A 25458-nucleotide genomic window follows, 5' to 3' on the forward strand; every position below is an offset into this window, starting at 1 on the left:
CAGGGAATGGATTGGCGGAACGGTTCAACTGCGTCATCATGGGTTCGATCCAAGCAGCCATAAATGCAGGAAAAATTGGGAAATGAAGTTGGAGAAGACATTATGGGCAGATCGCATAACACCCACTCTTACCGGATACAGTCCTTTCAAGATCTTACATGGAAGGGAGCCATACACCAGTGACAATAATGTATGGATGAACCTCAAATTACAAAGCAAGTGGTCTCCTTCCATAGTAAAAAAAAGCAACCTTGAGAAACCACAGAAAATATATAAGGAGTATTATGATAAGAAACATGGGGTGAAAGACGTTTCCCTAAATGTGGGGGATAGGGTTAAAGTCAAATTGGGCACTTTGGGCCAGATGTAGGTAAATTCAATTTAGCGAGTCCTTAATAGCGATTTTTACCGAATTGCTACTAAGAACTCGCTAAATTGAATGAAGGTAGGAATCGCTAAAATATTAGCGATTCCCTAATATTCCTTAATAACAAATCGGTAATTGAGATTCGTTATTAAGGAATACCTAGCCATTCATTCCTATGGGCTAGGAGGCCCATAGGAATGAATGGGAAGATATTCACTATTTGCGATTCGGTATTACAGAATTGCAAATAGCGGGAGCTATTTCAAGGGTGCCAAGGTGTCCAAAGGACACCATGTTGCACCCCTTAAATGTGCATGTGTGCACATGTGGCACACATCCATGCCCTAAGGGCATGGATGTGTGCCACATGGCACTTTTAAAAAAGCAAAAAAGTGCTTTTTTAAAGGAAATCGCAACTTACCACCAACTTGAAGTTGGTGGTAATTAGCGATTCCTTAAGGCTGAAGTGCACTTTTTTGTGTTATTTACATTGCATTTAAGGAATCGGTATTTCCGATTCCTTAAATGCAAGAGCAAAATAAGGAATCACATTTTTGCGATTCCTTATTTTGCAAGTAGGTTTAAACTCACCTACATTGCTATCAGCCAAATACCGCTCGGTATTGGCCACCTACATCTGGCCCTATGTATAGGAAAGGCAGCAGTTGTTCAGCGAGCCCCAACAGATTAAGGAAATCTATTCCCGCTCTGCTATGCTCAGTAATGGGAAAATTTGGGGCCAGATATAGGTGGCCGTTTCAGGCCATTTACAGAGCGGTAACGGCCGATTTCGGCCGTTACCGACCGGTAAATGGGTTTTCGGTATGTAGGGGCAATTTTTTACAGAATCGGTAAATTTACCGATTCGGTAAATTTACCGATTCTGTAAAATACCGAATCGGTATTTTTACCGATTCTGTAAATCTGAGATGTAGGTGGGACTCTTCTGAGTCCCAAAAGCCTTACCGAATCTGTATTTTACCATCAAATCCAATTTGATGGTAAAATACCGATTCCGGTGTGCATGCACATGTGTGCATGCACACCTATGCCATATGACAGGCAGACCTGCCCTTAGGGCATGTATGCCTGCCACATGGCACCCGAGCCTGTTTTGGGGGGGCCAGAGGGTGTCAAAGTGACACCCCCTGCACCCTTGTGAAAATCGGTATGTACCGATTCGGTAAATACCGAATCGGTAATGCCCATTCATTCCTATGGGCTTCAAAGCCCATAGGAATGAATGGGCATTACCGATTCAGTATTTACCGAATCGGTAAATACCGAATTGTTCCGATTCGGTATTCCAGCACATCTGGAATACCTACATATCCACCCCTCAGATTTACCGATTCTTAATTACCGAATCGGTAAAATTCGGTAATTTTCGGTAATTAAGAATCGGTAAATCTATTCTACCTACATCTGGCCCCTGGTCCTTGGCGAGAATGGCAAAATGCAATAAAGTTTTATGGTGGGAGAAGGATTTTGAGATAAAAAGGGAAACGATGGGTGGTGGTAGTCTGAAGTAGAAAGCCCAGGGCCCACTGCTAACAACAGGAAATTATCACCCAGTGAGGCACAGAGCAGTTCCCATGAGGCAGGGGAAATAGACAACTCAAATCACACACCCAACTCACCTCATCCTCAACCTATTGTAATTGGCAATCTTGAAACAACAAGTTATTATGAGGAAGACACTAACGAGGAGGTGGTGACTCAACCTGAGGTGGGATCCCAGGAAAGAGAGGTACACTCACACTATTCATCTTCTAAGATCACCCGTAGGGGTAGGAAAATTGTTTTACAAAAAAAATATGATGAATTTGACATGCTACCTACTTGAATTGTGTCAAGCTGTATATCGTAGCCGGTAATCTTGTTTTTAGGCTGGAACCATTTATTTATTCCACAGTTATTTATTAGGGATTTTCTCCCTTGCTCAATCTTATTTATTGTAGCCGTTACAGTTATCCTGTATTTACTGGATTCTTATCACCTATTTATTATACAATTATTTATTAAGAATTGTTCATCGTGCTCTCTCCTATTTATACAAGCTGTGTACTCACACCCCATATTTATTGAATCTAGGTGCATCGTAGTAGGTTACATTCGTTTTTGCAACTAAGCTACGACCATATGGTGTTACCATTTTTCCTTCAGCCTAGTTGCTACTTACATTTTTATCAGTGTTGTAAAGAGGGAAGATGTGTGGTGTTGCATTCTAGTTCTTCTCCATTGTGGATGTACTGACGTGGGCAGTGGGTGTCGAGCATTGGCAGTTAGTGTGAGCTGCCCTGTCTCGGCGCTCTGCTCTCCTTCTCAATAAAAACGTTTACCTTCAAGCTGCTGCCTCCGAGTGCTTCATCCAGGGTTTACGTACTCTACAATATTCAATGTTGAAAGGAGATAGCCTCTGCAAATAATTCAGTACGGTCCCTTTTGTGATTTGCTTGATGAGGGAGTTTGAATCCAAGCATTCCCAATTCCTCAACAATTGAGGAAAACATAGTACCACAGGCTGTAGCAGATTACAGTGAAGTAAAAAACACATTAGCTAGCATATATTCTCTTTTCTCCTTTGTTACTGGGGCAACTAAACAAGACCTCCATTCTCTCAACTCAGAGGAACAGAGATGTACTTACCTACATCGTTCTGTCACTGTAACTCACCCTGCTCCAGAGGGAAACCTTATGGAGGTGCATGGTACCTCTATACATTTTGTGTGCTGTGACTGAAGGCTTATGAAACCCTGAATAATATGTTTTAACTCGTGGCTCACTCACAAAGCAGGTATATGAAGACTATCACTCTTGAAATGATCTCTTTGAACACCAAGCTAAGCTGGCCACAATTACATGTTGTGTCACCCACTGTAATGTACATACAGGTGCACCACTAGATTCAACATGTTAATCTTGAGAAATAAAAATATCATACAAGTTGAACAAGGAACACACTCACCTTCCACAGGGGATACCCCTCATACAAGTGAAACCTCCCCTGCATACAAACACATGGTTTGCCATTCAGATCACCGAACACCAACTGCCCAGCGTGGCCCTGCACTGTGTGGAATAGAAAAAAGACGGTCACAAGAAGGTCACAGTTCACAGCATGCATCACCTGGCAAAATGGAAGTGGTGAATGCCTGTGTTACACATGAATTTTAAAGTAAGTGAAATACCAGCCATGTAACCAGAATGGCAGCAACACAAAAACAATGAGCACTTCCATGTGAGTTAAGATCTGAAAGATTTTACAAGAAACTATTTGCAGTACAGCATATACAGTAACAGAGCATCAGATTAACAGAGCACCACCACATCTATGCCAAAGAGGTCGTTCTCTGCCATTTTCCCTTCCTAGATCCACAATCTGAATAAGCCAAGGGTGGCAGGAGGGTGATAGCGAAATAATCATATCTTGTGACACACATGCAGATGGACTGAAGAAGGGAGCATCCCACCACAGAAGGGGGCAGCTTTAGGATTAAACTGCCCATTTACATCGTCCTGTAAACAAATTCTTAAATGTTGTAGGCAGGTTACGATTTGTCTGAAGTAGACCACCACCATTCCCATTCAAAGTGTAGGGTAAAGCGAGCTTCCCACTAGAAAGGCACTGGTCTCAGGAATGTCCAAGGATGGGTGGTGGCCTCAGATTTAACTGCACCTATCCCATTCACAGATCCAAGCATGGGCCAGGCTGAACACCTGGTCTGAAAACCTTATTTCTTCTGCACAGCACTTCTCCCTATTTGCAAGCCCTGAAATATATTAAGCAGGAAGGCATAAACAGGAGTCTATGGATATTTGTTATGAGTCGGATAACCATCCTGGAGATAACTCGACTGTGTACCATAAAACTATATAAGCAGCACTATGGATTGCAGATAATCAGTTCCTTTCCAGTACTTAAGTTGCTTTCACTTCCACAGAGTGTGCTTTAAACCTTTCTCTTGTGTACCTATGCGGGTTCAGACATCCAGCACACGGTCAAGTCTGTGACCAAACCACTGGTAAAAGTAGTACTCTGTCTACGTCCCAATCACAGATGACATCTTATTTGACAACCAGTTCCAAGATACTGGTCCCTATGACCTGGACAGGAGGCCCCCTACCTGTGCTCTTGGGAAAGTTGGGAATATCCTCGTATTTAAAGATCACTTGTTCTTTCAGAAGGTCTGCCAGGGTTCCTAGCCCAGATCCACAAATGATAGCCACAGTGGGCCGGTGGTTGGTGTTCGCCAGCAGCCAGTCAGCCGTTTGTTTGTAGTCCTCATAAGTGTTCCTGGAAGAGAGCAGGGGAGAGGTAGGTGGCAAAAGGTCCATGCAGGTATGCTCCAGGTACACTCATTCATAAAGGAGGGTGTTTGGCTTCCTCATATGGCAGAAGAGCGATCAGCTTGAAAAAGGAACAAACCTTAAACCACCAGCCCTAAAGACCTTTGAACCTCATCACGTGTTATACAAATTTTAGGGTTGTCTTTTTTAAGAGCAAGTTTATACAGCGATATAACAGGCCAAATGTAGAAGCACACTGGAATGGGGACTGGCACAAGCATCTTAACTGACTCATCCAACCCCAGAGTAGTTTATCCCTGGGATCGAGATAACCAAGATAAATTGGTGATCACATTGATATTACACACACCACACACTATGCACATGTGAAATGGTTTGAAGATAAACACTTTGTTAAGTTGGCTGAGTGTGGGCCACTAGTGCCTCCGGTATAAATGTGTCTGGTTAAATTGTCAAGGAAGCCCAAAGCATCATAACCTTGAGGTCACACCGAAAACGTCATGAAAGGTACAAAAAGTAACCACTAGCTTAGGCGAAAGGTTGACACTGCTAGACGACTGGAACGAGGCGTTTGCTCTTCCTGGGGGCACAGTGTTCAGACACCCATTTACACCGAATAACACCAAGTAGGTAACACTGCTCATGCAAAGATAAAGCATTACGCCACCCCTTAATACCAAGGGAAACGTTGTCCTATGTATTAAGTATATTGTTGTTTAAACAGGGACTGGAGGTGAACAGAAAGGGCAGAGCTTAAACACGTCTGTCTTAACCTAGGTTAGGTTGCTAGTAAGGCACACCCACAAGTCTCTGGCTTCCAGCATATCCTATCACCCCTTGCATCGTCATACACAAATTCCAAATAGTAGGTGATTCTACATCAAAGAATGGTGACACATGTTGTGTGGCACAGTCTCAAAGACAGTGATGGTTTAGGGGGGCACCAAACTAAGGGGAGATATGCCCCTGGGAGTATTGGGGTAACTGGTTCAGTGCAGGCAGCTGCCAATAGGAATTGTGGGCTACTTGTCGTTAGATGGGTACCCAAGGATATAACCATCCTGGTTGGGCTATATCTCTACCATTGTGAGGCAGGTGAGCTGGTGGCTGGTTGGGAGGTAGGGTAGGGAAGGAAACGTTTGGGTGGCTTAGTGGTTTGTGGCAGGATGGAGGTGGATAAGGTGGCCCAGGCTCTGAGCCTGTTGAGGGAAGCAGGGAGCCTGGATTTAGTGGTGTCCAGCCGCCCCCCGCATAAAGCATCGGAGAGAGTGGCACCTGTTGTCTGGGCTTGTTCACCGCCATGGAAGGCCCCAAATGTTCCAAAGAAGGGGTGCAAGTTGCCTCTTGAGAATTCATTGAGCAGCCCGAAGGTGCGTCTGGGCAAATTTTAGTCAGAGGGGAGTCCCACGGTGAGAGCTGGCCCAATACAGTGGGTGGTGTTGCGAGCAATCAAACAACGGCACAAGTACAGGCTACACCTGTGTGCGCTGCTCTGCGTAAGAGTACTGGGAAGAGGCAAGGGGCTATGCTGCACCAGACAGGGCCCTCAGGGAAATGTTGGCAGTGGCGGGAGCCTGTTAATGTCTGTGAATGCCAAGAGGAGCAAGGCAGTGGCTAGGGAGGCAAGGTCCTGGGTAGTGGCATGGTAGCAAGGTCAGGGAGCATAAGGGAGCGGCCTAGTTCGGCCTCATATGGAGTAGTCGGGGACAGCAGTGCAAGGGGAGGCACCAGCGTGCCTACAGTTAACCTCTACAAGAGATGGCGGTTAAACAGGTCCCCTCAAGGCCTGTTGACACAATGGGCAAGTGGGTCAACAAGGGTGGGAGGGGACAGGAAGCTCCCAAGGGACTGATGTGCACAACAGGCACAGGAGGAGAGTGGGAGCAGGCAAGGCAACAAAGCCTGCAGCTGGCAGGGGTGCAGCATCTACAGTGGTGGCTGCACTCCTCGATTGGAGTGAAGACGAGGAGACAGGGGTGAGGGGTGAAGTGGATGAAATACAGATAGTTGTGAGGCGTTCGAGCCTCAGGTGTCAGAACTGCGAGGGCCCAAGAGAATGTACTCCCGTGCACAGCGAGGGCGTGGTGTCATGCCCACAGGGAGACGGGAACATTCAAGAAGCGGGCCTGGGGGAAAGGGTGCATGCCCCGAATGCAGTGTGATATTCCCCATGAGCAGCACACATAACATTGCAGTGGAGTAACAGGTAAGGGAGGGAGAGGAGCGAGACAGATGGTGTTGGTTGCCAGCGGTGAGATCATAACAGATTTTAAGGGTGCAGGTGGCCAACACACCAGATCTATCATCTATTTACAGGTTGCAGGGAGTGGCGGCACAGCAGACTCGGGCGAGTAAAATGCAACTTGGGCACCACGAGGGGAACTGAAGGCAGGGCACGGAGCGGCCAGCTGGATGGCGTCATGGGACAGGGTGCTCACTGACAGAAGAAGGTGGTTGGTGCTTCAAGCAGGCAGGTTTAGAGAAGCCTCCAGCGATCAGAGGTACGAGTCCAGATGGCCTGCATCAGTGGGACAGACAGGAGGGTCCATAGTGGCCCCACAAGATGGTGTGGAGCAGATACCAGTGTTGTGGAATTATGTACTCAAGTAGAGGCAGGATCATGCAGGCCCCAGTTGGGCTGTGGAGGATGAGGTTGAGGGTGACATACAGATAGATTAGAAGGAGGAGGACTTGGAGGAAGGGGAGTTGTTAGACATGTGTTATACCTGCTGCTCAGCCTGTGTGTCTGTGGAGCGGAATGTTGGTGTGAGAGCTGGTTATGGAATATTGGATGAGAAAGAGTGCGAGTTATTTACATCAACAGTAAAACACCCTTGGAGGTGGAATAGTGGCGGTGGTAGCAAGAATCAAAAACAGTGGGGAGGGAATGTGCTAATCCTTCATTGCTTAGTGAGTTACAGGGTGCGGTCAGCGACTGAGGAAAGAGTCTTAAACAAAGGCCTTTCATTTCTACCCACGAAGCGGGTGGACAAATTCCAACTCCACACGGAACTGGCTGAATTTTTTCGGCAAATTAAAACTCAAAGCCTTCTTTGAGAAACAACAGAAAAGCTATGACATAGGAGACACCAATGAGACTGGCCTACGACTAAAATCAACGTTCACACCACCCCATCGAGCATTCCGGTCGAAATCCTGATGTTTGAACAGGCCATCAACAATGAAGTAAAGAAAAATGACCCACCTAAGACGTTCAACAACATCTCAGGGGAAGAAAGAGAAGCAATACGAACCCTCCAAGATAACCACGATATCATCATCAAACCCGCGGATAAAGGCGGAGGTATAGTGATCCAGGACAAACAGGCATATAGAGCAGAGTGCCAAAGACTACGTGATTCAGAAAAGGGGGTGGTGATGAACAGAGTGTCTGAATTAAGCAGACCACTCCTACCCAGTCCAAAGATCAGGGCTTGATCCATCACCATTATTTAGCTCACTGCCCCATCCCAGCTCAGAACCTGGCTATATGCAAATTAGTCTGTCCCTGGCCCAGTGCATCATGGGAACAGGGCAGACCAAACTACCAAGCCAATTCTTCACCAGAAAGGAGACAAGCTACCGGGGACCGGTTTCTGGCATTTCAGCCTCGTCGGCCCGGCTTGCTTGAATCCTGATGGAGCAGTGAGCAAGGGACTCATGTCTGAGTATACCCTGCCACACCTATAGTGGCCAAAAACGATTCAGAAAAGGGGGTGGTGATGAACAGAGTGTCTGAATTAAGCAGACCACTCTTACCCAGTCCAAAGATCAGGGCTTGATCCATCACCGTTATTTAGCTCACTGCCCCATCCCAGCTCAGAACCTGGCTATATGCAAATTAGTCTGTCCCTGGCCCAGTGCATCATGGGAACAGGGCAGAACAAACTACCAAGCCAATTCTTCACCAGAAAGGAGACAAGCATCCGGGGACCGGTTTCTGGCATTTCAGCCTCGTCGGCCCGGCTTGCTTGAATCCTGATGGAGCAGTGAGCAAGGGACTCATGTCTGAGTATACCCTGCCACATCTATAGTGGCCAAAAACGATTCAGAAAAGGGGGTGGTGATGAACAGAGTGTCTGAATTAAGCAGACCACTCTTACCCAGTCCAAAGATCAGGGCTTGATCCATCACCGTTATTTAGCTCACTGCCCCATCCCAGCTCAGAACCTGGCTATATGCAAATTAGTCTGTCCCTGGCCCAGTGCATGATGGGAACAGGGCAAACCAAACTACCAACCTTCAGGTCGCCATTACCAATCTGGTGACAACAGCTGCAGACCGCAACCATATCTGAAAACAAGAGGCAGCCTTCCTCTGTAAAACAAACCCTAAAGTTCCGTATTTTTATATGGTCCCAAAAATTCATAAAGAAGTCAGACCACCCCGGAGCTGACCAATTGTGTCGGGCATTGATTCACTCTGGGAGCCCCTCTCCAGGTTCTGTGACTTTTTCCTTAATCCACTCGTACAGGCAGCATCTACATATATTAAGGATACTAAACACCTCCTATCCCTCATCTCTGATATGGAGTTTGATCCCACAACACAACTACTGGTGGGGCTAGACTTCGAAAGCTTATGTACAAGCTTACCCCAGGACACCACCCTCAAAGTGCTAGAGGAAATGCTGACAAGATCGCAATGGTAACATTCAACACCAAGGGAGTTTGTCTTGGATTGCGCCAAACTCACACTTGAGGAGAACTATTTCGAATTTGAAGGTACATACTATCTACAAACAAACGGTACCTTGATGGGAAGCATTTTTGCCCCCAGCATGGCAGGGCTCTATGTCTACCACCTGGAACTCACACACATCCTGTCACCAAACAACCCATTCAAAGACTCAATGGTTTTCTGGCGTCGGTACATCGACGACATCCTTATGGTATGGACTGGCACTGAGGAGACGCTACACCATTTCCTAACCTGGCTGAACACACGGAACCAATTTCTGCGTTTCACGAGCACAAGCAGTAGTAACCAATTACCTTTCCTTGATCTAATGATCAACTCAAAAGTCGGCAAGTTAACCACCACCACGTATTACAAACCAGCGGCAAGGAACTCGTTACTCCAATTTGGAAGCTTCCACCCGCGCTCCCTTAGGGAAAACTTGCCCTACGGGCAATTTCTGTGCATTAGGCGCAACTGCAGCTGCAAAGAGGACTATAACAAACAGGCAGCCGACCTGGCCCAGAAATAACACCAACGTGGTGACCCAAAGAGAATAATCACCAAGAGAAAGAAACGTGCTAAAAATCAAAACCGGGACGCTCTCCTAGAAGTGTACGAACACACTGAGGCCAGCCCGCCGCTTACCTGTGTCACAACTTACAACCGCATCTCAAACCAAGTGGCCAACATAATAAAGAAAACCTGGAGGATCCTAAACACAGGCAGTCGTGAATGGTCACAACCACTATTCGCCTACAAAAAATCCAACAGCCTGAGCGACCAACTTTTGGCGACACGACCAAGAACCAATGAACGCACAGCAAGCAACACACTACACACTACGTGGGGCCTGCCTAGAGTGACGGGACACTACCCCTGTGGAGACTGCAGAATCTGCCATCTGACACAGCACATATATAAATTTCTTATGGGGTGACCCAGTATCCCTCCGAACCTGGGCAGTATATTTTAAATATAAACAATGGTTCTGTCGGGTAAGGCAACTAGGTTCATACCCGACAGAACCATTGTTTATATTTTTTTTAAAATCTGACACAGCACAGCAAGACCCTAGACCTAGAACCAGGAAGGACATGGCATCAACTGAAGCCTTCAATAACAAAAGAGAGAGTGAGGGAAAATGTACACTTATCTATGTGAGTTGGGAACTCCTGGTCCCCGGAATTAGTTACAAAAACAATGGAGGAGTGCCCACTCAGAAACAGAGAAAAAAGTTTCTCTGGACATGGGCTTATGTGCTCAATTCAGCACAGTGTGCCCCAACCTGTTTAAGGATAATGCATATCCTTGTAGAAGACCCCTCACTCACCAACCTAGTTGGTGACATGCTTCATCATCGGGGTCCCACCCCATAAGCCGAGTGCCTATAGGGTGTGCTGCGACACCTGACTACAGTGGAGCTGGTTAATTTTTCTTTTATGTGTTCAGGGCGATCAAACAAGTGAATTTAAAAAGGGGCCAACACTACTCACTGCAAGTATTTATTCTTGAGTGCTTGAACCCTAGTTAAAAAATGTGTAACACCTATGCCTAATTAGGTAGACTTTGGTGTTAAAAGTAGTGTTTGATAAAAATAGCTAAGTGTGCTATGTGAAGTGTGATAAATGCTATTGATTAAAAAGGTCTACATGTTTCAACCATTGTATTTATTCATTGGTTTTCGTCAGGACCGTGATAATGAACTGGGTGGTCCACACACGCTAAGGTGCGTCCTGCCCTAGTCCAAGTTGGAGTGCACAAATTGTGAACTTGTGTAAAAATAGTGCGTTTTCTTTATTCAAAGAAAAACCTGTAAAGGAACAGGAAAACAAAAAACAGGGAGGGGTCACATACAGGGGTTGACACAACACATGTACTACATTTAACGTATATAGCCATTCTTTCCCCTTTTGAGTCAATAGATGGGGTCGTACCCAAGTTGTAAAACAGAGGAATCCATCTAGTTGTGCAACAGTACTACAGTGCTTTTACCGGACTGTGACTGATAGCTACTAGATGGATTCCTCTGTTTTACAACTTGGGTACGACCCCATCTATTGACCCATTATACTTCTCGGGTCGAAACGCCGTCGACGCTCTCAGAAAACGAACCCCATGCACAGTGCCTATGAATCTTGATAGCTGCTGTCACAAACCATTGTGTTTATAATCAATTGTGGTCGTTTTCTTGTACTATTATTCTGTTTAGAAACCATATATATCACTGTTTGTTTGCATTGGTTTTGTATAATTGTTGTACTTCCTTGGTTCCTTTTATACACTTTGGGTCACTCTTCACTTAATTTTGTAGCACTAAGAAATGTATTGATTGTTGTAAAAATATGGAAAATCAAACAAAGAAATATAAAATTGAATGATGTTAAGTAGTCTTCTGTGTAGAGTCGTTTTTCTGTCGGACACCCTCCTTAACCCTTTAATTGTTATTAAGTAACATATATTACTAAACCTTCAGTTTTACATTTATTGTGCCACTGGAACCGCTGTTTCTGATATAAAGCACTGACCCTGGTTCCTTTGTGGGTAGGGTTCCCTTGTCCCCGGTTGTGACGACAATAATCTAGGGCACGAGCGCATGCATCTTTCTTCTCTGTCTATCCCACAGATGCTGGCTAGAGAGAGACACACCCACTGAGAGTAGCACTGGGAGCACGATACTCACACAGACCACGCCCACCCTCAACGAGCTACACCTGTGATCAAGAGAGGGTATTTAAAGCCTCCTTCTCCAAGCACTCAGTTCCTTTGGACCTTGCGACCGGATCACAGGTGTTCCATTGGGCCTGGAGACACAGCCAAGTAAGTAAGGTGGCCGGTCCCCGCTCGCGGTACAGCCGCCAGTCATGCTGCGTTTGGCCATAACTGAGCGTGCAGCACTTTACCGCTAGCAGCGTGTGACCTCCCCTCCTTTTTAGACATTACCTTTTTTCTCCATTTCGAGAGTGCTAATAAGTCCTGACCCTCCGGCGGAAGTCCAGGGAGTTTTGTCCTCTGTAGACAGGAGTAAGCTTCCTACTTGTAGATAATTTCCACATTTATTTTACGCATTTAGGTACTAGCACCTGTAGCGCATATACCAAACCGGCAATTGCCACGATCCGTCACAAGCGCCTACTCCCCCGCCTTATTCGCTCACACGTCTAGGCACCAGGCGCTAACCCACCCATGTGCGTGGTTGACAATTTTGCGTTTTTTAACTTTATGTGTCTCTTGTTTGTCCTTTTTTCCTTTACAGGTACAAAATGAGAGGAAATACCTCTTACATATAACAGCACCTTAGTGTGTGCTTCACATACAGGGCACTGACAATCCCATAGATCCCTGTAACACCCCCACACATAGGTCCTGAAGAAAGCCAGTTTAATAAAATGGCCTTGCTGAAACTAGTCGACCACACTGGACATGGGAGACCATAAGTCAACCCCTACACGTCCCAAGCCTTTGTTTTTAACCTCTGGCTGGGGCCCACCAATAAAGTAACCGTTAGGGACCCCCAAAGACAGAATTTTACACCTGAGGCGCACTCGTTGCCTGGGGTGGGGTCCGATGATGAAGCATGCCACCAACTAGGTTGGTGGATGAGAGCCTTCATACTAAACCAAATGGTTTCCCATGCAGACACATAGCATACAGACATAGCTAGTTCTCTTTGATTAACCACTATATGCCAGGGGAAACGAACTAGCTACTCTATTTCCTCTCTCTCTCCTTGATTAACAGAACAGATCCAAAACAGATCAGAGGGGGCTAGGCAGAGGGTTCAAGTTAGAGGCGGCAGTTCCTCGGGCGTAGTGTTCACTTCAGTGGGCTTGGCGCTGGCACACTTTGTCAGGAGCATCTGGGGAGGAGGAAGTGTTTAAACATGTGAATGGGCATAGGGCAACGGACTATCAGCTGTGTATGGTTTTGATAAAGGCTTTACAAAGCATTGGTTTGGACGGGATGCATTCTTTTTGGATTGGGGCGGCAACTGAGGCAGGCAACAGGGGTTGGTCCTGGGAGGACATTATGCTGCTGGGGCGCTGGTCATCTGAATGTTTTTGGCGCTATGTTAGACAGGATGTGGGGGAGGCGCTTGCGTAAACCCCCATTTTGTGAGTCTCATTCTACCTTTTCTCATTTCAGGTTCTGTGTCCTGCCCGTAGGTGGTGGAATTTAACATCTGAATAGTGGGACACTCGTTTGTCAAATGGGCGTAGGTACAGGCTTGCCGGAGTTATTTTGGTGCTCATTTGGGTTTTAATGACCGTTTCTTTAAGATTGTTAGGAAGGGGAAAGGAGGTATGCTTTGGAAGGAATTAATCCCTTGTTTGAACAAATGGATGGTGAGGGGTCAGTATCCAGATGTCTTGCTGATTCACCTGGGTGAAAATGACTTGTGTAGAGAAAAAGGGGTTATTTTGATGACAGCAATGAAGAATGACTTATCCTTATTAAAAGAACAGTTGTCAGGATGCCATGTGTTGTGGACAGAGTTTGTGCCTCGCAGGGTGTGGAGGGGCGCTTTGAACCCTAGTGCTATTGACAAAGCTCAGCGGAAGGTGAATACTGAAATGTCCCATTTTTGCAGGTGAGGTTTTGGAAGAGGAAGCCACAGGGACATTCAATTTGACTCAGTGGATTTTTTTAGGGATGATAGTGTGCATTTATCTAGGATGGGCATGGATCTATATTTATTAGAGATCAGAGAAGTTTTGTCCAGGTGTTTGAACGTACCGACGTAGTCAATATGAGGCATAGTTTAGCTGCCCGTGTGGGGGGCAGAAAGGTGGGGTAGAATCTCTCCTCCCACTTTCTGGGTGGCGTGGGTTACTGAAAGTTTGCCAGGGTTGGCAGAAGTTTTTGGGTCATTGTTGAAGTTGGGTTTATCGACAGGGAAAGGATAGGCAGGTTAGTTTAAGTTCAGTTAGACATGTTGGTGGATTTACTGTTGTAAATAGGCAGGCAGGGGTGGTTGGTTAACCTCTTTGATGCTCATGACGGCTCCCAGCCGTCATGAGTCGCGGTGGGCGTGTGCTGATGACGGCCGGGAGCCATCATGACCACGCCCGCGATTGGAATGTGCAGCAAAACGGCGGACTTTGCGCCGCAGTGATGAGGTTAAATTAAGTGTAAAATTAAAGGGGTTATATTTTAATGCAATGCTTTGTATTGTCATGTAATATAGTAATGTATGGGTGGGGCGGGTTCAAGGAATACTTAAGGGCGGGGAGGGCTCTGGTATGTGGATGTATTAGTGAGGTTGTTCGTGTTGTCAATTGGTTGCCAGGGATGTTTTATGTGATGTGAACCTGTTTCAATAAAGCTGCCTTTTACACATATCTACTTGGTTTGTGGTCTGCTCCCCCCTCCCTCCCAAGGGAGGTTGGGGTGGTAGCCGATCACAGGGAGGTCTCTCCCCCACCGGCGGTTTAGGAAGGGCGGGCTTCAAGCCCTCCATTTTGTTTTGGGCCATTTCTGTTTATAGCCCAAACGGAGTCCACTTATTAATCTTTTGAGCTCCTGCTCCCAGCCTCGATTTTAGGTTTGGTGACCTGGTGGCTGGGAGCGTTGGTGTTAGGTAGTTTTTGTTCTCCCTCCCACCCTCATTTTTTGTTTTTTTGGAGTGTATAATTTTCCTTGTGTTTTTGTTGGCTGGCTTATGTTGAGACAGGTGAACAGGGACTAGCTATGCATTGTCGCTTGGAATAGGTGCAGTGCGGGGTTATTGAAAGTTTGCCATGGTTGGCAAAAAAATGTGGGTCATTGTTGAAGTTGGGTTTTTTGACAGGAAAAGGGTAGGCATGTTATTTTAAGTTCAGTTAGACATGTTGGTGTATTTACTGTTGTAAAGAGGCAGGAAGCGGAGGTTAGTTAAGTGAAGTGTAGAATTAAAGGAGTTATATGTTAATGCAATGCTGTGTATTGTTGTGTATTATTGTAATGTATGGGTGGGGGTGGGTTCAAGGAAATTTTAGGGGCGGGGCGGGGTCAGGGGTCAGGTATGTGGATGTATTAGTGAGGTTTTTAGTTTTGTCAGACGGTTGCCAGGGATGTTTTATGTGATGTGCCCCTGTTTCAATAAAGCAGCCTTTTACACATATCTACTTGGTTTGTGGTCTGCTCCCCCTCCCTCCCAAGGGAGGTTGGGGGGTAGCCAACCACAGGAGGTCTCTCCCCCACCGGCGGTTTGGGAAGGGGTGGCTTCAAGCCCTCCATTTTGTTGTGGGCTATTTCTGTTTATAGCCCAAACGGAGCCCAATTATAAATGTTTTGGGCTCCTGCTCCCAGCCTTCATTTTAGGTTTGGTGACCTGGTGGCTGGGAGCATTGGCATTAGGTAGTTTTTGTTCTCCCTCCCACCCTCATTTTTTGTTTTTTTGGGGTGTATAATTTACCTTGTGTTTTTGTTGGCTGGCTTATGTTGAGAGATATGAGCAGGGACTAGCTATGCATTGTCGCTTGGAACAGGTGCAGTGCGGGGTTATTGAAAAAAAATTGGGTCATTGTTGAAGTTGGGTTTTTTGACAGGGAAAGGGTAGGCAGGTTATTTTAAGTTCAGTTAGACATGTTGGTGTATTTACTATTGTAAAGAGGCAGGAAGCGGAGGTTAGTTAAGTGAAGTGTAGAATTAAAAAGGTTATATATGTTAATGTAATGCTTTGTATTGTTGTGTATTATTGTAATGTATGGGTGGGGTTGGGTTCAAGGAAATTTTTGGGGCGGGGCGGGGCGGGGTCAGGGGTCTGGTATGTGGATGTATTAGTGAGGTTTTTAGTTTTGTCAGATGGTTGCCAGGGATGTTTTATGTGATGTGCACCTGTTTCAATAAAGCGGCCTTTTACACACATGTACTTGGTTTGTGATCTGCTCCCCCCTGTAGGAGAGTAGGGTCTGCAATCCTATGATCACCCAGATTTTTGCTTTTTGCTTCACTGGTTTACGACTTTCCCTGGCTGTGGGCCTGCTAATCAGACCCACAGCCTAGCTATTCTCTCTACTCCAAATTGTACCCAGGTACTAAATTGGCACTGGGCCCTCTCAAGTCCCTGTACCCAGGGCTGAGGTTCACCCAGAAGTCTCCCAGGGGCAGCAGCATGTATTATGCCACCCCTGGGCTGACTAACTAAATCAGACACAACTGGCTGCTTGACAGCTGGGGCAGCGTGGTGTACTCACCCTCTGCTGTAGATATAGTATTCCTATATCTAAACCTAAATGGACACACAGATCTCCTATCAGTCACTCCTATGGCAGGCCTTAACAATCCTGAAGGCAGAGTGCTTGGAATCGTGTGAGATGGTGCTCTGGCATGAGCTGAGCCTGTCTGCGGCTTTCGGGATCCATCCCTTAGCCGTTTCCATGATATCGCATACCATATACTCTTAAGTGCATTATAATCCTCGCGGTTATATGCCAACTCTGGTATCGCTTTATCAAAACATGTCGAGTAAGGTGTCATACGAATTGGAATACTAACCCCTCGCCAACTCTGGCGACGGGGTTAGCATTCCACCCTTCTAGAGGGACACGACATGTATGTAACCTGTAACCCCGGTTAAAGTCAGACAGAGCCTTAGCTCCACAAAATGGATGCTGCCACCGAGACACAAGTCTGCCCTCCTGCTGCTGGGAGTCCTCCCAGCCCAGGAGGCAAGGACAAAGGGTTTCCTGCCAGGGGCGGTGCCAGCACCGTCCCAGACAGGATTTTGTGTATCCTAGGTAGGCAGGGCTTTAGAGGAAGGTGACTGCAAGTGGCACCCCGGTGCTCACTGTGCATAGGCCGGCTGAAACCAGTTCCAGGGGCACTCCAGCCCCTGGCCTGGGGAAAGCCCGCCAAAGGAGAGGGGTGTAACCACCCCCCTCCTAGTCCCACCCATAGGGCAGGACTTAGTCGCGTGCCAGCCCCTTTTTGCAGGATAAAGGTAGGACCTGGCCCCCTTCCAAATCAGATCATCTTTGAATCCTGAAACTACTTTCCACGAAAGGAACTCAAGACTCTTCCCAAGATTCTCCCTTGTGACTAAGGAGTAGTCACCCTGCAGCAGCAGGCACCAACCAAGCATCGCGGTTTGTTGCCAGTCTCTCCTTCGGATCAAGACTGCTCCAGCACGATGAGAACCGGCTTCCCTGGCACCTCTGACCTCAACCTACATCATCAGCCCAGCTGTGATCCGTGGGTGTGACGAGACCTCGAGTGACCGGCCATCTTCAGAACTGCACGACGCTTGTCCAGCACGACTCCCGAGTGACCCTCGACTGAGTGCTTTGGGGTAAGAGAAGCCCCGACCCTGAGCAGCTCTAGCACCGAAGTTCAGCCCCCCTGCATCCATGAGATCTGCGTGGGGCCCTTCTGCTTTTTGCTGCTCACCGCATTGTCCAGGTCGCTTGCCCGTTGGCTAGTGGCCCTCTCACGACGCTCCACGACGACAACTACTGCTGGTCTGGTTGCTCCAGACTAGCCCTTGCTCCCCTCCAAAAGAGGAGCACCCTGGACCCTCCTGGTCCACTCAAGACGCCATTTTAGGTCCACCGCGTGGGCCTTGCATTTGCCAAGACTTGTTGCCCAATCCTGGGTCCAGCAACGTCGACAGCAAGTACCTTCGTGGGACAGCTCGCACCTCCATCCTGGTCGCCGACAACGCCTCCTGGTCTGAGAGACTGCAGAGCCCAGCAGCGCCCACTCACCTGGCTGAGGTGACTTCGTCCGGTGCCATCCTGGTGCCCACTCAAATCACTGGCTAGTGATTCAGAACTTGGTCCCCTCTGCTTACAGGTTTCTTCTTCCTTGATCCAGGCTTGGGTCACTCTGAACTTTCTTCACTGGCCGCCTGCCAGCAACTCTTTCTTCAGGCTCCTGGATCTTCAACGAGGGTTTCCGACGCAACTTCAACCCTATGCAGCCGCAGCCCCTGGGCTAGGTAACCTGAGTACTCCGGTGCTCCAGCATAGTCCAACACCCTAAGTGTTCGGATCCACCCCGTTTTCGACCCACCTAGTCGGGTTCGCCCGAGAACAGTAACTTTGCAACTGCTAGCCTCCATAGACTTTTTCCCGCCTTACGCGTGAGAGTTCCCACTCTGCACACGACGTCCACAGGCCTCCTGCATCTAATCCCAGTGTTTAGAATTGTAGGCCTAGCGATTCCTAAGTCTAGAAAAGTATTACTTACCTGCTAGCAAGTTCGCATTCCACTTACTGTGTATATGGTTGTTCGTGCCCCTAGGGCATCTGTGTAAATTGTGCAACTTAAAGTATTTTCTTAAGAGTTTTGTTGTGTGCTTAGCTCCCTGACTCATAAAGAGTTCAGGGTAGTCTTGTTATAAATAAATATCTGTTTATTTTCATAACAACTTGTGTGGTGTCCTTTCACTTGGTGTTCAAGGGGTAATGTGATGGTAAAACAGCTTGCTTAACACGCCCTCTAGAGTCTTAGCCTTAGACTGCTCGTATCCATGCTACTAGGATAGCTGGTCTATAAGGTTGACTTACAACCAATCATCAATAAGGGTTGTTTGGACTGATACATAGTGATCACTAGAATAGTGAGCCCTGCATATCAGGCCAACTTCTCACATTGGTGAGCAGCGGTTGGGATTTGAGCTTGCTGTTGTTTTACCACACATATCCTAAGAATATCATTTGAAAGATCACATAAGTACTAAGGTACATATAACTTAGCTTAGAATACTCTGAGTTCTACTGAACCAGCTGTTGTAGCTCCTAGGGCATAGCACACCCTAAACTACAACTCTAGCAAGGGATCAGTAGGCAAACATATAGTGTAGGTAAGTGCACCACTTACACCTCACTAGAAAAGCATGTCTACCCAAGGAGAATCTACTGAGACTCCCCTTGTGGATCTTGACCCTCCACAGGTCAAATCAAGATATGCAGCTCTCAGTTTCCAGGAGATGAGACAAGTGTGTACCTCCAGGAAATTGAAACAGGGGTCTAACCCCACCATTCCCTTTCTGATAGGTCTCTTAGAGACATATGATGCGAGAAAGATTTCTCAGCTAGATGGGAATATGCCAGCCTTAGAGGGTACCACTGGGGATCCAGACCTCCACAACACTGTAAATGCAGTTGAGGAGGAGGAGCCTGAGGAACTCTCTGGGGATGAGGTAGACAAAGGTCTTGAGGTAGTCAGAAGGCTAACTAGGGCCAACATAGACTTGCTTGGGCTAGGATCTGGGGGACCCCCAGTACTGACCCTGAGTAGGCCTAACCCTGGAGTTAGGAGAGATAGATCTCTTTCTAGGGACTCCAATAGATCTCTGCACTCTAATGCCTCTTCCCAGAGGAGAAGGAACTCTCCACAGAGGAGATTGACTTCCCCTCAGAGAATAGAGCATGAAGCTAGAATGAGACAGGCTGCTCTGAGGATTGAAAGGGAAGAACTTGCCCTGGCCAAAGAAAAGCTTGCATTTGCTAGAGAGCAGCAGATGAGTGGGTTAGCTCCCACTGGTGGCAGCAATCTCCCAAGAGATAGAGAGAAGGGTTTAGACACTAAACACCTGACAAAAATAGTGCCCCCCTTTAAGCAAGGGGATGACATCCAGAAATGGATGGCTGCTTTGGAGAGGGCCTGCACTGGGCAGGGCATTCCCCAAAGTCAGTGGGCAGCTATACTGTGGCTCTCCTTTGATGGCAAAGGTAGAGATAAGCTCCTCACTACAAGAGTGGAGGATGCTAACAATTACCAGGTCCTGAAGAATACACTGGTTGATGGGTTTGGTTTAACCACTGAGCAGTACAGGTTGCTGTTCAGAGACACCCAGAAAACTCAGTCTCAGGACTGGTCTGACTTTGTGGATAGTGCCACTAAGGCTTTGGAGGGCTGGTTGCTGGGTAGCAAGGTTACTGATTACACAGGATTGTATAATCTGATGATGAGGGAACACATTTTAAATAATTGTCAGAACCAGTTGTTGCACCAGCACCTTGTTGATTCAGATCTGACCTCTCCCCAAGAATTGGGAAAGAAGGCAGACAAATGGGTCAGAACAAGGATCAAGCAGAACCAGAACCAGAACCAGGGTGGTCAGAAGAAAGCAGACCAGAAGGGTAATGCAAAGAGTGAACAAAATGACCAGAAGTCTTCAGCAGGTCCCCAACAAACCAAAGAGGGTGGGGGTCAGGCTTCACAGCAGAAAAAGAAGACTCAAGAAGGCCAGTCAAAAAGGTGGTGCCAGTACTGTAAAAGTAAGTCTCACTGGTTTAGTGAGTGCACCAAAAGAGGAGGGCAAACCTCTACCACTACAGCCCCTAAGGCAACTGCACCCCCTAGTACAGTCAGTAGTGGTAGTGCACCTCCCAAGGGATTAGTTGGGTTAACCTTGGGAACTGAGGAGTCTGACAACTTAGTTGGCACACTCACTCAGGCTGTCCTTGTCTGTACAGGGGATATGGATATGTCCCCTGATGTACGTCCCAATACTTTGGGCAAATACAGGCAGACGCCTTTGATTAATGGCAAAATGGCTCAGGCCTATAGGGACACTTGTGCCAGTGTCACCATGGTGACACCTAACTTTGTGGACCCTGGTCAAATCATGCCGGGAACAGATTTCCTGGTGACCAATGCCAGCAACGTCACTACCAGTCATAGTATGGCGATTGTTGCTTTCTCCTGGGGAGGGGTAAGTGGCCAAAAGAAAGTTGTGGTTAGTTCAGACCTCCCAGTGGATTGTTTGTTGGGCAATGATTTGGAGTCATCACTATGGTCAGAAGTGGAGCAGAGGACTCACATGGAAATGTTAGGCTTGCCAGCACATGTGCTTGCTGTGACTAGGTCACAAGGCCAGAAGATGCCCCACTGAACAGGTGCTGGATCCTGGAAGAAAGGACCAGACACCTTCCAAGAAGAAGAGCAGTAAGGGTAAGGCTTTGCCTTCCCCCTTGCCCCAGGTTGAGGATCAAGTCTCTGAGGAGGCTGATCTGAGAGAGCTGAGGGAAACTGAGCCTAAAGAGCTTGAACTTGATCAAGTTGAGTTTCTGGGCTCAGGGGGACCCTCCAGAGAAGACCTGGGGAAGGCACAGTTAGACTGCCCTTCCCTTGAACCCCTCAGACAGCAGGCTGCTGCTGAGGCTGCAGGGAATGCCACAGGTGCCCACAGGGTATACTGGGAAGATGGACTCCTGTACTCTGAGTCAAGAGACCCCAAGCCTGGTGCAACCAGGAGGCTGGTCATCCCCTTGTCTCTGAGAGGTTTCCTTCTCACCTTGGCCCATGAGATTCCCCTTGCAGGTCACTTAGGTCAGACAAAGACTTGGGACAGACTTGTCTCACACTTTCACTGGCCCCACATGAATGAGAATACCAAGGAGTTTTGTCGCTCCTGTGTCACTTGCCAAGCCAGTGGTAAGTCAGGTGGCACAACAAAGGCCCCCCTCATACCACTACCTGTGGTGGGGGTTCCCTTTGAAAGAGTGGGGATTGACATTGTTGGTCCAATGGAACCCCAGACAGCATCAGGGCACATGTTTATACTGGTGGTGGTGGACCATGCCACCAGGTATCCTGAAGCTATTCCACTTAGGACCACTACAGCACCTGTAGTGGCAAGGGCCCTAGTTGGAGTGTTCTCCAGAGTGGGCTTCCCTAAGGAGGTTGTTTCTGACAGAGGTGCAAACTTCATGTCAGGATATCTGACTGCAATGTGGAAGGAATGTGGTGTTAACTACAAGTTCACCACACCCTATCATCCACAGTGCAATGGGCGTGTTGAGAGATTCAACAGGACCCTCAAAGGGATGATTCATGGACTACCTGAAAAGCTCAGGCGTAGATGGGATGTCCTGATACCCTGCCTCCTGTTTGCTTACAGAGAGGTCCCACAGAAGGGGGTTGGCTACAGCCCTTTTGAACTTCTGTATGGGCATCCTGTAAGAGGACCCCTGTGTTTGGTGAAGGAAGGATGGGAGAGACCTCTTAAAAAGCCTGCAACCAACATAGTGGACTATGTACTTGGTCTCCGCTCCAGGTTGGCTGAATACATGGAGAAGGCATCCAAAAACCTAGAGGCCAGCCAAGAACTCCAAAAAGCTTGGCATGACCAAAAGGCTGTCCTGACTGTATACCAGCCTGGACAGAAGGTGTGGGTACTGGAGCCAGTGGCCCCAGCAGCCCTCAAAGACAAATGGTCTGGGCCCCACACCATCGTTGAGCAAAAGGGAGAGGTCACCTACCTGGTGGACCTTGGAACCCCCAGGAGCCCCCTCAGGGTGCTCCATGTGAACAGGCTCAAGGCATATGTCGACAGGAAGGACATGAGCTTGCTCATGGCCACAGATGAGGGACAGGAGGAAGAGAGTGACCCTCTCCCAGACCTGCTCACTCAGAATCCTGATGATGGATCAGTAGATGGTGTTGTCTTTTGTGGCAGCCTCTCTGAACATCAGCAACAGGATTGCAGGCAAGTTCTGCAATCCTTCAGACATATGTTCTCTCTGACACCCAGTCAAACTGATTGGTGTACCCATGAAGTGGACACTGGAGACAGTCTGCCTGTCAAGAGTAAAATCTACAGACAGCCTGATCATGTCAGAGACTGCATCAAAACAGAAGTGCAGAAAATGTTGGAGTTGGGAGTCATTGAGCCCTCAGATAGCCCTTGGGCTAGCCCAGTAGTTCTAGTGCCAAAGCCTCACACCCAGGGTGGTAAGAGAGAGATGAGGTTTTGCGTAGACTACAGAGGCCTCAATGCAGTCATTAAGACTGATGCCCACCCAATACCAAGGGCAGATGAACTTATAGATAGATTGGCTTCTGCCAACTACTTAAGCACATTTGACCTGACAGCTGGGTATTGGCAAATCAGGTTAGCTGAGGAAGCCAGGCCCAAGACAGCATTTTCTACCCCTGGTGGTCATTATCAGTTTGTGGTAATGCCCTTTGGGTTGAAAAATGCCCCTGCCACCTTCCAAAGGCTGGTGAATCAAGTTCTCACTGGGATGGATGACTTCTGTGCAGCATATCTGGACGATATTGCTGTCTTTAGCTCCACCTGGGAGGATCACCTGGTCCACCTGAGGAAAGTGTTAGAGGCCCTGCAAAAGGCAGGCCTCACTATCAAGGCCACTAAGTGCCAGATAGGGCAGACACAGGTTGTATACCTGGGCCACCTTGTAGGTGGAGGCCAGGTTCAGCCATTGGAGAGTAAGATACAGGCCATCAAGGACTGGGCTCCTCCAATCACCCAGACTCAGGTTCGAGCTTTCTTGGGCCTGACTGGGTACTATAGGAAATTTGTCAGAAATTATGGGTCCATAGTGACCCCCCTTAATGACCTGACAAGTAAGAAGATGCCAAAGAAAGTTCAGTGGACAGAAAGCTGTCAGAAAGCATTCGATGACCTAAAGCAGGCCATGTGCACAGCACCTATCCTAAAGAGTCCAGACTTCTCCAAACCATTCATTGTCCAAACAGATGCTTCTGAGTTGGGTGTGGGAGCTGTTCTATCTCAGCTGAATTTTGATGGCAACGACCAGCCAATTGCTTTCATTAGCAGAAGCCTGACCCCCAGAGAGAAAAATTGGTCAGCTATTGAGAGGGAGGCCTTTGCTGTGGTATGGGCCCTGAAGAAGTTGAGGTCCTACTTGTTTCGAACTCACTTCACAGTTCAGACCGACCATAAGCCCCTCTTATGGCTAAGTCAGATGAAGGGTGAAAACCCCAAACTACTTAGGTGGTCCATTTCCCTACAGGGGATGGATTTTACAGTGGAGCACAGACCTGGTACTGATCATGGCAATGCTGATGGGCTCTCCAGGTATTTCCACTTAGAGCAAGAAGACTCACCTGGTCAAGGTTAGTTTATTGTCCCAAAGTTTGGGGGGGGGTCATGTAGGAGAGTAGGGTCTGCAATCCTATGATCACCCAGATTTTTGCTTTTTGCTTCACTGGTTTACGACTTTCCCTGGCTGTGGGCCTGCTAATCAGACCCACAGCCTAGCTGTTCTCTCTACTCCAAATTGTACCCAGGTACTAAATTGGCACTGGGCCCTCTCAAGTCCCTGTACCCAGGGCTGAGGTGCACCCAGAAGTCTCCCAGGGGCTGCAGCATGTATTATGCCACCCCTGGGCTGACTAACTAAATCAGACACAACTGGCTGCTTGACAGCTGGGGCAGCGTGGTGTACTCACCCTCTGCTGTAGATATAGTATTCCTATATCTAAACCTAAATGGACACACAGATCTCCTATCAGTCACTCCTATGGCAGGCCTTAACAATCCTGAAGGCAGAGTGCTTGGAATCGTGTGAGATGGTGCTCTGGCATGAGCTGAGCCTGTCTGCGGCTTTCGGGATCCATCCCTTAGCCGTTTCCATGATATCGCATACCATATACTCTTAAGTGCATTATAATCCTCGCGGTTATATGCCAACTCTGGTATCGCTTTATCAAAACATGTCGAGTAAGGTGTCATACGAATTGAATACTAACCCCTCGCCAATTCTGGCGACGGGGTTAGCATTCCACCCTTCTAGAGGGACACGACATGTATGTAACCTGTAACCCCGGTTAAAGTCAGACAGAGCCTTAGCTCCACAAAATGGATGCTGCCACCGAGACACAAGTCTGCCCTCCTGCTGCTGGGAGTCCTCCCAGCCCAGGAGGCAAGGACAAAGGGTTTCCTGCCAGGGGCGGTGCCAGCACCGTCCCAGACAGGATTTTGTGTATCCTAGGTAGGCAGGGCTTTAGAGGAAGGTGACTGCAAGTGGCACCCCGGTGCTCACTGTGCATAGGCCGGCTGAAACCAGTTCCAGGGGCACTCCAGCCCCTGGCCTGGGGAAAGCCCGCCAAAGGAGAGGGGTGTAACCACCCCCCTCCTAGTCCCACCCATAGGGCAGGACTTAGTCGCGTGCCAGCCCCTTTTTGCAGGATAAAGGTAGGACCTGGCCCCCTTCCAAATCAGATCATCCCTGAATCCTGAAACTACTTTCCACGAAAGGAACTCAAGACTCTTCCCAAGATTCTCCCTTGTGACTAAGGAGTAGTCACCCTGCAGCTGCAGGCACCAACCAAGCATCGCGGTTTGTTGCCAGTCTCTCCTTCGGATCAAGACTGCTCCAGCATGACGATAACCGGCTTCCCTG

At 47.8% G+C, this 25458-nt stretch overlaps 1 protein-coding gene across 1 annotated transcript in view; it reads right to left on the bottom strand.

Moving 5' to 3' along the window:
- LOC144755654 (purine nucleoside phosphorylase-like) overlaps positions 1-25458 on the bottom strand; it is a 141172-nt gene that overhangs the window by 110420 nt on the left and 5294 nt on the right. Inside the window, exons 2-3 of the mRNA XM_078644813.1 lie at positions 4495-4664; positions 3336-3439 (exon numbers count right to left, since the gene is read on the bottom strand). Of these exons, the coding sequence (XP_078500939.1) occupies positions 3336-3439; positions 4495-4664 (274 nt within the window). The remainder of the gene's footprint in view (positions 1-3335; positions 3440-4494; positions 4665-25458) is intronic.

This window comes from Lissotriton helveticus, chromosome 5_1 (assembly GCF_964261635.1).
Source record: "Lissotriton helveticus chromosome 5_1, aLisHel1.1, whole genome shotgun sequence".
In the NCBI taxonomy this organism is placed as follows: domain Eukaryota; kingdom Metazoa; phylum Chordata; class Amphibia; order Caudata; family Salamandridae; genus Lissotriton; species Lissotriton helveticus.